The following is a 14528-nucleotide window of genomic DNA, read 5'->3' on the forward strand; positions in this document are numbered from 1 at the left end:
GTGTATTATAATCATAATTAACCAAACCTTTGAAAGAAAAGAGACCAAATTCAAAAAAAAAAAAAAAAAAAATTCATTGATTATGTACTGAACATTGTTTCACCTGTGAAATAACATTTGTTTAGGGAGGGGTGTGTCAATATTTTTTTTCCAATGACTTGGTCAAGAGTATATTTCAGTCAGTGGCAGGGTCACAGCTTTTTATTTCAAAGCACTCTAAAATACGCCGGCGACCCATAATTCTGAATGACGCACAGTTTCTTAGTCACATTCACTTGAATGAGTGGCAGAGGAAAAAACTTTCTCTGACACATAGGTGTGTCACAGAGGCTGGAAGGTGGAGGACCCAAAAGCAGGAGCCGCAGGCAAAAAATGCTCAATGAAAAACAAAATTTCATTCACTACAAGGAGCACAAAAAACAGGAAGCAGAACATAACAGAACACAATGAAGCACAGCACAACACAATGAACCAACCCGGGGCCTATTCCATCAAGCTGGCTAACGGGATAGCCTGGCTTATTTCGATGAGCCTCGCTAATTTAAGTGAGAGTTCCGTTCCATCAAAGTGGCTTATATAAGTTGCAGCTCAATAACCATGGCAACTTAGTCAGCAGAACTAGCCTGCTCCATGGCAGGCTTACAGCCAAGCTTAGCTCAGCTGCGTGTTAGAGAATGTCCGACGGACGCAAACAGACCCCAAATGACGGCTCCGTCACGTCTATATTGTTGCCCCGGCATCACATATTCAATTTAATTAAATTCAAATTTAATTATGTAGCACCATGTCCGTGTTCGGAAATATAAATTCAGACTTAGCCTATTTCCCACAATGTGACCAAGCATGAATGTACGTGTTTACTTAATAAAAATAAACGTAAAATCATGTGTTATCACTGTCAGTCTCCGAAATCAACCGAATAAACAATCAATTACTCAATCAAATTTTATTCATATAGCACAAGTCATACATCAAATGCAACAAGCGTTGAACATAAAAGGGTTGAAAAGAACATGAGGTTAAATAAAAAAGACGTCTTATTTTATTTCCCACCCGCAATTTGCGATGACCCGCCTCTAATCTGCCCGAAGCCAATAGATTAGTTGACACAGGTGAGGGACGTTTACAAGAACACATATTTCAGTTAATCCCAATTGGATTCATGGTCATCCCACTTTTTGAATGATCCCTTTATATTTGGATTTTACATGTAGCCTACCTATAATTTCATATATAATATAAATTCCTAAGTTTTGAAATAATTTAGCCTATTAACCATTAAAAAAAACAACAAAACAAACTCAATAATCATCATTTTGTTCAAGCTGTGAAGACAAAGAATGAAAGCATTAAATACAGTCCAAACCATGGCTTTCTGTTGTGTTTAAATTTATAGGCTACTTAGCCTGCTTCCTTCTCCAGTTTTTTGATTTCCATATCCCGACTGTGTCGCGCCGGTCAACAATCTCGCTTCCGGCGCCCCTCTGGCCGTTAGCGGCGCCCCTCCAGCAGATGGCGCCCTAGGCAGTTGCCTGCTCCGCCTATGCCAAAAGCCGGCCCTGTTTGTGATAATTTCCCTATATTCTTCATATAGTTCCATCAGCAGTGTCTGCTCCGCCGCTGAAAATGTCGAGGCTCTCATTTTCTCCTCCTTTTGAGACAGTTGTATCTTCGTTTTGACAATCGACTGTTCTGGGCTGCTTATGTGCCCCGTGGACGCGCGCACTTGAGGCTTGTTCAAACGTGGCTAGAATTAGCGTTGACCTGATGCGGCTGAGTCGCGTTAGTGGAACGGGTTGAGGCTTTAGTGAAAGTTGACGCTAATTCAAGCCAGGCTATATCACGTAAGCGCAGCTTTCTTTAGCTGCTTTCATGGAATAGGCCCCAGGAACAGAACTCAAAACAGAACTTAAATACACAAGAACCAAATGATCAAACAAGACACACCTGGGGAAGGGGCTGGAGCACAAGACAGGAGAACACAGAGGATAGGCTGAGGTGAACACTGGGAGGATCAGAACAATCAGGGATGATTAACAGACACAGGACAGGTGTGGCACTGGGGAGGAGCAAACAAGACACAGGTGAAATCACTAAAAAAAAGAACCAGAATGGTTCTGGGAGGAAAGGAGCATAATCAAACAAATCAAACAAAACACAAGAAACAAAACCATGACAGAAACACACATGAAACAGAATCAAACAAAACACAAGAAACACAAAATCATGACAAGGTGGAGTTAATAACAATCTTCATTTGTTTAGTGTGAAAACAACCACAACTGTAGCACTTCATCATTGTCTAATAAGAATTCATTATCTTTATCTGCCTTCATCAGTAACTATAAATATATTAAATTATCATGGAAATGAAATGTTTACCCTTCCCCCTTCGTTTCTGTGTCTCTGTCTGTCTCTCTAGGTTCGGGCTCTCCCTAAGACCTACACTATAAATTGTGTGTCAGTGGAGGATACCATTAAGCTGCTGGCTGCTTTGGGTCAGATCAGATCTCTGCTCAGTGTTCGAATGGGAAGAGAGGAGGAGAAATTGATGATCAGGGGACTGAGGTGAGACCACACCCTCTCTTTCTCATGAACACTTTTGGTTTAATTTTTCTAGTCATTAATTTGTTCCTTATAAGTCCAAGTTTCACTTTATCTTTCCTTGCACAAGTTCTGGAATCACTGGTAATTGATCAACTTAAAGGTGTTTCTCTCCAACACACCACATATGTCTGTTTTTTTTAGGGCACACCTTAGCACTACACCAGCCATTGCTCTAGTGTTGAATGACATATTATCTGCTTTGGACAAAAACATTAGCAAGTAACACTGTGCACCATTTGCAGACCTTTCAAAAGCATTCAGTATAGTCGATCACTACTTGGTCTTACTGAGGTTGTATAGTATTGGCTTTGATACAGAGGCTTATTCATGGTTATAGAGTCATCTTATTTGTTGTGTCAAAACAGTGAATACCTGGTCATGCCTCTTGCAAGTAATAAATAGGAGTTCTGCCTGATGCCCTGATCAACAATGCAGACAAAACTAAATTTCTCGAGTGCCAGTGGTATTGATTACAGTAATTATCACATACAGTGAAAGACTCTTTTGAGTGTGTCGAAATATAAATATCTTGGCATCTGGTTGATGAGAAGTTCACATTTAACTATCATTTCTCTGCTTGTCTGCCGAACCAGGCAACATATTGACTTCTTAGATTAACGGATAAACTTTCTTTTGGTTAGTAGTAGTAGATTGTTGTAGCAGAATTCCTCTCAGTATTTAATTGTGGAGACGTAATTTATCGTCATGCGGACACCTCAGTACTTACGCCCTTGGATGCTGCTCTCTGATGTATTACATGTGCCAGTTACTGGACACATCATTGCATTTTGTATAGCAATCTCGTTGTCACTGGCTCAGACACAGTATGCATTGGTATCTGTTCATGTACAAAGCTCTTCTTGGAAATCTACCAAGCTAAAAATCAACTCTGCTGAACTGGAACCAAGGGCCTTACCAAACTAGATTGCTTGTCTTGTGCTTCAGGTCCCTCAAGTCAATACTGGCCTTTAGCAAAAATGCCCCATTCACATGGAATGTGTGACAGCAGAACTTGAAACTTTGCACATTTATATCCCTTGCACAATTTAGAACCATGATCAGCAACCTCTCAGAATCAGTACATATACATATACATATTGTATGCATATTTTATTACATTTGTTTTATTTATTTTAACTTTGTACCTGTTTGTAATTGAGTTTGAAATGAGTTTATATCTGTAATTGCTGAGAATTTTATTATGCCCTCTTCATTTGAAAGCTTTTCATTTGACTTAAACTGTACCTGTCATGTAAATGAGAGACAGTGTAAATGAGGACAACCTCAAATGATTTTGCGAGTATAAATACAGGTTGAATGAATGAATAATAGTAATAGGTGAAATGGCTTATACCTTTAGTGGTAATCCTCAGCAGAGTATTTGGTCTATAATTCATTCTCTATCTTTGGATATTATATTTTGGGCCTGCATCAACCAGGGTACCCGGCACAAGGATGTTAGGTCCCCAAATGCAGATCATACACTTCATACACATTTCACAGCAGAAGGCTTCACTTCCTGTTGCCAGTTGGTGGTGCTATACAGGTGGATCATTAATGCAGCAGTACATTTAGTGGAGGTCACCTGACATGCATATGTACTCGAGCCCTATAAACGGAGCTGTTTCAAGAGGATTCTTGCCCTGAAAACAGCTTTTCAAGAAACTCAAAATGGTGGCAGGTGGAATATGTTGGTGGTCAGATATGAAATGTGTTGTAACACATGTAATTATAGTACTTGAAGAGATTTGAAGAGATCTCCACTGACAACTTCCTCTTCATCTCCTACAGTGATATAATGAACAACAAGGTGTTTTATCAACATCCCAATCTGATGAGAGCCCTGGGGATGCATGAGACTGTCATGGAGGTCATGGTCAACGTACTGAGTGGAGGAGAGTCCAAGGTATATGTATAATTATGGAGTCAGAAAATAAACCAAGACTAGCCATATCAGACCTCAGCTAAGCATGGCACAGAGAGATGGACAGCAACATCAGTGATTCAGTTTTAATGAAGGAGAAATACCTGTAGCTTTAACAATTTAAACACACTGTCACAGCGAAGGGTAATGGTTGGACCCAAAAGCAGGAGCACGCAGGCACAAAGTTCAGAAGAACAACAAAAATATTTAATAAACTCACATGTAATGCAGGGAACACAGGCAACACAGGAAACGCATGGCAGCAAAGACAAACAATGAACCAAGGAACAGCACTGAAAACAAGACTTACCCTGCGTTCCAATACTCATACTACCATACTATTTAGTAGGGAAAAAAAAGATTTATATGTCCCAATACATAGTATGTCAGATGCAGTATGCCAAGAGTACCAGGATGTTCTACTATATCCGGTCAGATTTCGCAGTATGGATTTCAGCATGCTGCTCTGGCCATTCTGACCCACAATCCTATGCGCAGCGGACGTTACGTCTCACTGACTGAGTTGCGTGTACAAGCCACGCCTACATACACATACGGACGACAACAAAACACACATATTGCACAAAACTGGCTCAGGTACAGCAGCAGCGACAGGAAGACAGAAGATCAGAAATATCTGCAGGACAGCGCAGTATGAAACAGCACCGGCATTTTGACAACAACATTCAAATTTGCTGCTACGGACGGCAGCGGAAGTGAGCGAGAGGGTCGGACTTCAGGGATGATGTATGTAGTGTGTCCCAATAGTATGCATACGCATGCATATTTCATACTAAACTACATACTTTGTAAGGGCAGCTGCAGTACACACTAAAAGTAAAAAGTATAAGTATGCAATTTGGAACGCAGGGTTAAATACACAAGACACACCTGGGGAAGGGGCTGGAGCAGAAGACAGGAGAACACAGAGCAGTTTTAGTGTGATGTTACAATTGATACAGTCAAGGTACGATGTATGCTTGCTCATAAAAATAAAATGCTGGGTCATTTTTAATATTTTCCTTATACTCCTTATGGGAGTATAAGAAAATTGTTTGATAATTTGCATATTGTAAAACAGATTCATAAAAGCTAAAAAGCACCATCTGCTCAATTCAGATGGTATAATTTCAGTTATAAAATCAGTTTATCTCATAAAAATATCAATAGATTGTACATTGTCACTGCATTTACATGCATTTAAGTAATAAAGTTATTTGCCTCATATGGGTAGTTATCTGATTTATCAAATGCCATGTAAATGAGAAAGATGGTTTCCATAATCCATAATCAGGGTAGGAGATTAAGAGAATTAAGAGATTAAGAGATTTCAGTGCAGGCAGCCTCTGATGATGGAACCTGATTATTGTGCCATATATACCCTTACAACAATTTCTGAATGGCTTTGTTGGTGTGTGCATGTGTGAGAGTGGGGAGAAAGGAAGAGAGTGGAGAGGAAACTGACATCCTAAACACAATAAATGCACCCTGTACAATTCCTGGGACAGTAAAACTCAGTGATCTGTATTCACTGAAGAATGCTTAATATTTTTATGTCCACGTGCCATCTGATAAAAATATAATGAAAGGAAAAACACATCTGCTGCCCATATTGGGGAATGTCCAAAAGATGCCTGGTGACAGATGCTTTGTGCTGGCTGCAAGTTTGACAGAGGTGCTGCTTCAACAGCCTGGGGAAGGTGTGGGGAACTGATTATTTAGGGAGTGTATATGTACACTACCAGTCAAAAGTTTGGACACACCTTCTCATTTAATGTTTTTTCTATATTTTCATGATTTTTTTTTTCATGATCATTTAGATTGTAGATTCTCACTGAAGGAATTATGTAGTAAACAAAATAGTGTGAAATAACTCAGAACATGTTTTATTCATTCATAGTTTTGATTCCTAGAATCAAAACTATGAATGAACTATGAAGTTAGAATCTACAATGTAAATAGTCATGGAAATAAAGAAAACGCATTGAATGAGAAGGTGTGTCCAAACTTTTGCCCTGTACTGTGTATATATATATATATATATATATATATGTACACTACTCACAAAAAGTTAGGGATTTTCAGCTTTCGGGTGAAATTTCAGGATGAACCTAAAATGCATTATAACCTTTACAGGTGAACTTAATGTGACCTTCTGTAAACTTTTGAATGCACATGTCCAACTGTTCAATGTTTCAGTACTTTTTGCACAAGTTGCTGTTTTCTAACAAGGAGTTTAACGGCAAAATTCACATCAGGTGTTTGATGCTCCAGCTCATCGAGGTCGTATCATTAGGGAATGGCTGCTTGAGACTGGGGTACCTCAAATAGAGTGGCCTGCACTTTCTCAGACCTGAATCCCATAGAAAAACTATGGGATCAGATTGATAATAAGTAAGAATAAATTCTGATGTTTGGCCTGGCACTATTGAGAAACAAAAACAAACAGAACAAAAAACAAACAAGCAAACAAACAGAACAAAAAAAAAAAAAAAATGGAAACACAGAAACGAGCAAGACACCTTTGGAATCAAAAGAAGAGAGAAGAAAAGAAAAAAAAAAAAAAAAAAAAAGGATATTGTGCAGGAATCACACCTAGTTGGAAAGATCAACCTAAGTATGTCTATCGGTCCTTTGTATGGTTGATCTCCATTGGGAAAGTCCAGCCAGTGAGACAGATCATTAGTGTCGCCCATCTTGCACAGAAATAAGAAGATAAATTAATAATATTACCTAAAAAGAAAAAAAAAAAAAAATTCGCTAAAACGAAATATCTCAAAAACAGAAATATTATGCAATTAACACACTCAAGTAGGTATATATCAAACTTAGATGTGCTCAACAGTCTCATATAAGGTTGATCTCCATTATGGGTATACAAACCAATAAAAAAAAAAAAAAAAATTGAAAAGAAAGTTAATAAAATAAATCGTCTTTGGTCTCCATCGAATGAATAGGCAAATCACGTCCTTATGATGAAGGCACTTCAATATTTGTTCAGAAAAAATAACTAACTAACTAACTAAATAATACGAAAAAAACAAACAAAAAAAAACAACAAAAAAAAACCAATAATAATCAAATATATCAAAATCGAAATTTTATAGGCCTATAATTAAATCTATGTAACTCACTGTCATTTAGGAACAGGTAATAGATAAGACACCAAAACTTAACTTAAGGCTAACATTACAAGGCGTGTAGCCCCCAGGGAGAGAAAGGATACCGTCTTTTTCAGAGGATGAAAACTTCTCTTTATAGAAGCACAGTGCATCCGCGAGAGAGTTAAGAGTTATGATGGAGCCTCTGTTACATTCCAGAACCTCGCAGAGTGCCTGATCCCGTATCTCACACCCTCGATTTATCCTGGAGATGAGAACTTTTGTTTGCAGAAGCGCAGTGCATCCGCGGGAGAGTTGAAAGTTGTGGTGGAGCCCTCCGCTGTAATCCAAAACCTTGCAGGGTGCCTGATCCCATATCTCACACCCTCCGCAGATTTGAGGATATCCTTCACTGGGCCAAAGGCAGCTCGTTTTTTGGACGTTTCAACGGACCAGTCGGGGTAGATGAAGATGTTCTTGCCATCATGTTTCAGCTGGCCTGCTTCTTTGGCTAACTGGATGATACGTTCCTTCACTCGGAAAAAGTGGATCCTAGCAATGAAAGGACGAGGTCTTTCGTTAGAGGGGCGCAGTGAACCAATTCTGTGGGCTCTGTCAATCTCCGGTGGTAGAGTAGCAAACTCCTGTGGAAACATTTTCTGCAGGAGAGCCTGAGTGAATTTCACTGGATTTGAAGCCTCACAAGATTCCGGCAAATTAAATATTTTTATGTTATTCCTGCGTGCTCTGTCCTCCAACATTGTGACTTTCTCCATTAAATCGTCATATTTCTTCTCCAGATCAGTGACCTTCTTGTCCATATGAGACACAGAGAAGCTAATGTTCTGAATACTCTCTGCTTGTTCAGCGGCCGACGTTTGTAGTTTGGCGATTGCGGGATGCATTTCTTTTCCAATGTCGTCGATCTTCCCCATTAACTTTTCCTCCATCTCCCGTAACATGGGTTGGAGAAAGTCGTTCATTAGCGGCAGAAGTGCTTCCTTCATCGCCTCTCTCAGCATGGGCTGTAAAATGTCCGGTAACGTGTCCCGCGTTATGGGAGCGTCATCCATGTTCGCAACTACGGTCGTCTTTTGTCTTCTTCCCGGCATGTAACAGTCTCAAACGTGCCTCAGCAGACTAACAAATCATAAAGGGCTACATCAAACTTACTTTGGCGTGAGAGAATGGGCCAAAAGAAAACTTACTTTGGCGTGAGAGAATGGGCCAAAAGAATATTGGCTTAAGCCTGTTTCTCACAGAGCTCGGGAGCTGCGCCCTACGCTGTCGCCATCTTGGACTCTCCTAGCTAAGACAACAGTTAGGAAGACTGCTAACAGGGCATGCTATAAATTTTGCTTCAACGATTAATAAAAGGACGTCTTCTTTGATCACATTTCTGTATTTAGGACATGGTTTACTGTCATAGTGCCACTAGAGGGCACTATTTGATTATTTATCATTAGATATACTCCACTTTCTGAATGTTGCCTATCTCCAGAGCAAAGTGAGCTGTGTTTAAGTTAGGACTGTTTAGTGAATAGTGAAGCTAGTAGAATATTCTTTTCTACAGGTAAACTTCAATGTTAGTTTATTATTGGTATATGTTTCTTTTTTTTTTTCTTCTTTTTTTTCTTATTCGCGTTGTTGTTGTATCTTGGGTGTATATGGGGATCTCCTCTGGGACCAGCCAGGTTCTATACATGTTATTTCACCAAGCCTTAGTTATCATAATGATAATAATCGGTTATGACAGGTTTAAGATTTCTGAGTGTTAATGTAAGGGGAGTAAATATACCACACAAGCGAACCAGTATTTTGGGTTTTTTGCAATCTAAAGCATTTGATTTTGCATTCATTCAAGAATCTCATCTTTTGAAACAACATAACAACTTGCTAGCGAATAAACATTATCGGGTTCTAGCTTCATCAACTGCAACCTCCAAGTCTAAGGGAGTGGCAATCTTGGCTAAACGGAGGCTTCGGTTTGATTTTTTGGGTGAATGGTCTGACAAAGCTGGCAGAATAGCTATCGCAAAAATTAGGTTGGAGGGTAAAATAATAGCGTTAATTTCAATTTATGCTCCGAATAGTTTAGATAAAGACTTTTACAGGTTATTAACTGAGACCATACTGGATTTAACAGATTTTAAAGTCATAGTGGGCGCTGACTTTAATGCAGTATGGGATCATACACTGGATAGATCTACGGCTACCCAAAGTAGGGAACAAGCTTTAGCTTCAGCAGAACTTCGTGCATGGGCTGGTCATGTAGGGCTAGTTGATTACTGGCGAATGATTAACCCATCGGCTAGAGATTATTCCTTTTTTTCGGGAAGACACTCTTCGTTTTCAAGAATTGAGTTTATTTTTGCCCCTGTGGATCTGTTTCACAAAATTAGAAAAGCTGAATTACTTCCAATAACTCTGTCAGACCATAAAGCGGTATTAATAGAAAGTTGACTACGTCCTCTGGTGCACGTGGCTCCCAGATGGCGATTCAACACGTCTCTATTACGTGATTCAAAATATATTGAACAATTTCGTTCTGGCCTACGGGAGTTTATTGACATCAACTCAGGCTCAGTAGATGACCCTAGGACTCTATGGGACGCAATTAAAGGATATATTAGGAGTAATACCATTCTTTACTCATCCACATTACGAAAACTGAGGTCTGCCAAATTGGAAAAATTGGAAGCACAGTATGTGGCATTAGATGCATTTTTACAAAGTAGCTTCAGTGACAGCACAGCAGTCCAGAAGGAATTAGCCAAAAAAGAAATCAATTCAATTCTCAAACGGCGTTCTGAATTCCTCATGAAGCGCACGAGACAGAATTATTATTTTAATGGTGCGAGGCCTAGCCATCTTTTGGCCTTAAGGCTTAAGCATAGTGAACAGTTTGCAGATATTGTTAGCGTTAAGTCAACAGAAGGGGCTATACTTACAGAACCAAAACAGATCAATGCAACATTTCTTCGTTCTATGCAGACCTTTACTCCTCGGAGATTACACATAGTGCAGACAAATGTGATGAGTTTCTGGCTAAAATTCAGTTACCAAAATTGACTGAATCAGATGTTCACAACCTTGATGCCCCTTTCTCTTTGGAAGAGATGAAAGAGGCAGTAGACCAGATGCAGAAAGGCCGATCTCCCGGATTTGATGGGATCCCGCCTGAATTTTATGCTGTATTTTGGAATGATTTAGGACCAGCACTATTTGATATGTTTCAATATGCCATTGAAAAGGGAGCCTTCTCCAGAGATGTTAATTTGGCCATTATTTCTTTATTATTGAAAAAGAATAAAGATCCTACGGAGTGTTCAAACTATAGACCGCTTTCATTGCTTAACTCTGATCTCAAAATATTTGCTAAGATACTTGCATGCCGTCTACAAGGTTACATGACTAGGTTAGTACATTGTGACTAAACAGGTTTTATTGGGACTAGACTGGCCTCTGATAATGTTAGGAGACTGTTACACATTATAGACAAGGCATCCACTATAGGTCCACCTGCTGCTGTGTTGTCACTGGATGCTATGAAGGCATTCGATCACTTAGAATGGCCTTATCTGTGGTCGGTGCTGGATAAGATGGGGTTTGGTGCCATATTTGTCAACTATATTAAGTTGTTGTACTCCAACCCAACAGCAATGGTGCTGACGGGAAAGATTTGTTCATCACCTTTTAAGATTTGTAGATCTTCCCGACAAGGCTTCCCTCTGAGCCCACTATTGTTCGTTCTCTCACTTGAACTGCTGGCTGAGATGGTTCGCCAATCTTCTTATATCTCTCCAATCTCCATTAATGGCACTAATCACCACATTTCGCTGTATGCTGATGATATTTTATTGTTCATAAATCAGGCACCGCAGTCAATACCCCACATCTTGCATATCTTCAATCAATTTAGTGACATCTCAGGCTATAAAATAAACTGGACAAAATCAGCTCTTTTACCTTTAAATGATGCAGCAAGATCTGCTGCTTTGCCATCCATAATTCCAGTTGTCTGTCAATTTAAATACCTTGGTATTGACATATTTTCAACAATTCAGACCATTGTGAAGAACAATTATGGTGATACATTGAACAAAATCTGTCTTGATTTAGATAGATGGTCGTCTTTGCCCAATTCTTTACAAGCCAGAGTATTGATAATAAAGATGAATATTCTCCCTCGTGTCAATTTCATTAGCTCCATGCTCCCGTTGCCAGCACCATTACAATTTTGGAGTAAACTTAATTCTGTAGTTTCCAAATTTGTATGGCACGGAAAACGTCCCCGACTTAAATTCTCACTGTTACAACGAGCAAGAGCTGATGGTGGCCTATCGCTACCTAATTTTAAATTCTATTACTGGGCCTTTACCCTTCGCCCTCTCTTGAAATGGTTTAACTCGACCCTTATGGTGTCATGGCGAGAGCTAGAAGAGAGCTTGGTTTATCCCTTTGAGTTGAGAGATCTTTTATTTTCTAATATTACTACTAGTCAATGTAAAGTACAGTTTGGGCCAATTGTCTCTCACCTCGTAATAGTATGGAGATCTGTTGAAAAGATGTGCAAGATTGAAAAGAAATGGAATAGGTTCTCCCCGATATTCAATAATCTTGGTCTTCTAATAGATGGGTGCCCTATCAGCTTCCCTGGATGGAAGACTAAAGGTATTCATACATTAGGGGATGTGTTTGATGAAAATGGATTGTGTTCGTTTCAGAAGCTTTGTGAAAGTTTTAAGCTACCGGGTACTTCTTTTTTTTTTATTTACAATTGAGATCATCTATGAAAGCCTACGGGGTCCCGTGGCAGACTGCCTTTACAATGCACCCTATACATGAACATATCTGCAAAGCAAGTAGATCTAAAGATCTGGTTTCCTTGTTATATGCTTTTTTTTTTTAAATCCAGTTATAGGCCTTTAAATATGGATGCTCGTTGGAGGAGTGACATACCAGACTTGGATTTAGAATTTGACTGGAGTAATATCTGGTCAAATATCGTATTCACCTCTAGGAATCCAGACCATCAGTTAATTCATTTAAACTATGCACATAGAACCTACCGTGTAGAGGCTCGGAGCTCTGTACCCCAGAACCTCAATGTCCTGAGGGCCGCCCTTCAAGCAGAGTGGGATGCCATGCCTCAGCAGACAATAAGTCGACTTGTGAACAGCATGAGACGTCGTTGTCAAGCTGTAATTGATGCTCAAGGGCACATGACAAGTTATTGACACTGACATTTTGTTGTTTGTTGTGGTATACCCACCACTGTTGTTGGCTTTTGTTTCAAGAAATTGTTTGAGATGAGGAAATCACCAGTGTATGCTTCTACTTAAATGCCCTACTTTCATACTTTCAATATCACTGTAGCGTGAACATTTTCCATTTTCCATAAATTTCACCCAAAAGCCAAATATCCCTAACTTTTTGTGTCCCTAACTCTTTGTATATGTATATATATATATATATATATATATATATATATATATATATATATATATACAGTACAGGCCAAAAGTTTGGACACACCTTCTCGTTCAATGCGTTTTCTTTATTTTCATGACTATTTACATTGTAGATTCTAACTGAAGGAATCAAAACTGTGAATGAACACGTGGACTTTTGTACTTAAAAAAAGGTGAAATAACTGAAAACATGTTTTATATTCTAGTTTCTTCAAAATAGCCACCCTTTGCTCTGATTACTGCTTTGCACACTCTTGGCATTCTCTCGATGAGCTTCAAGAGGTAGTCACCTGAAATGGTTTTCCAACAGTCTTGAAGGAGTTCCCAGAGGTGTTTAGCACTTGTTGGCCCCTTTGCCTTCACTCTGCGGTCCAGCTCACCCCAAACCATCTGGATTGGGTTCAGGTCCGGTGACTGTGGAGGCCAGGTCATCTGCCGCAGCACTCCATCACTCTCCTTCTTGGTCAAATAGCCCTTACACAGCCTGGAGGTGTGTTTGGGGTCATTGTCCTGTTGAAAAATAAATGCTGTGGTAGCCATGCTGGTTCAGTGTGCTTTCAATTTTGAATAAATCCCCAACAGTGTCACCAGCAAAGCACCCCCACACCATCACACCTCCTCCTCCATGCTTCATGGTGGGAACCATGCATGTAGAGACCATCCGTTCACCTTTTCTGCATCGCACAAAGACACAACGGGTGGAACCAAAGATCTCAAATTTGGACTCATCAGACCAAAGCACAGATTTCCACTGGTCTAATGTCCATTCCTTGTGTTTCTTGGCCCAAACAAATCTCTTCTGCTTGTTGCTTTTCCTTAGTAGTGGTTTCTTAGCAGCTATTTGACCATAAAGGCCTGACTGACTTATTATATCCTATGCAGTTCAGGTTTAGAAAAAAACACTCTACTGAAACAGCTTGCTGCTACTTCCTAGAAGTCATCAAAACAAAACTTGACAAAGGAGGGGTGGTTGGAGCAGTTTTCCTTGACCTACATAAGGCCTTTGATACAGTACAACACAACATCTTACTAAATAAACTGGCAAACTACAACCTCTCTACAACCACACTAAATTGGATGAAGTCCTACCTGAATGGCCACCAACAATGTGTGCGAATAGGAGACCAAATATTGCCCTTAAAAGCATACTCGATGGGAGTTCCACAGGGTTCGATACTAGGACCACTGTTTTTCAGCCTTTATATAAATGACCTCCCCTTAGCTTGTAGAAACACCGATATAATCATGTATGCCGACGATACAGTAATTTTCACACATGGAAAGAATGAAAGGGAAGTTGAAGAGACCCTATCCAAGGAAATGGAAAATGTTGCTCAATGGCAACACAACTCTTGTCTCACCCTTAATGTGAGCAAAACCGTAAGCATGTATTTCACAAACCGTCATGAGCTGAGAGATTGT

The 14528-nt window shown here is 39.6% G+C and overlaps 1 protein-coding gene across 1 annotated transcript in view; it reads left to right on the forward strand.

The window, feature by feature from the left end:
• ryr2a (ryanodine receptor 2a (cardiac)) overlaps window positions 1-14528 on the forward strand; it is a 666625-nt gene that overhangs the window by 384214 nt on the left and 267883 nt on the right. The window contains exons 44-45 of the mRNA XM_030078094.1: window positions 2423-2568; window positions 4399-4513. Of these exons, the coding sequence (XP_029933954.1) occupies window positions 2423-2568; window positions 4399-4513 (261 nt within the window). The remainder of the gene's footprint in view (window positions 1-2422; window positions 2569-4398; window positions 4514-14528) is intronic.

Source organism: Myripristis murdjan, chromosome 19, assembly GCF_902150065.1.
Source record: "Myripristis murdjan chromosome 19, fMyrMur1.1, whole genome shotgun sequence".
Classification (NCBI taxonomy): domain Eukaryota; kingdom Metazoa; phylum Chordata; class Actinopteri; order Holocentriformes; family Holocentridae; genus Myripristis; species Myripristis murdjan.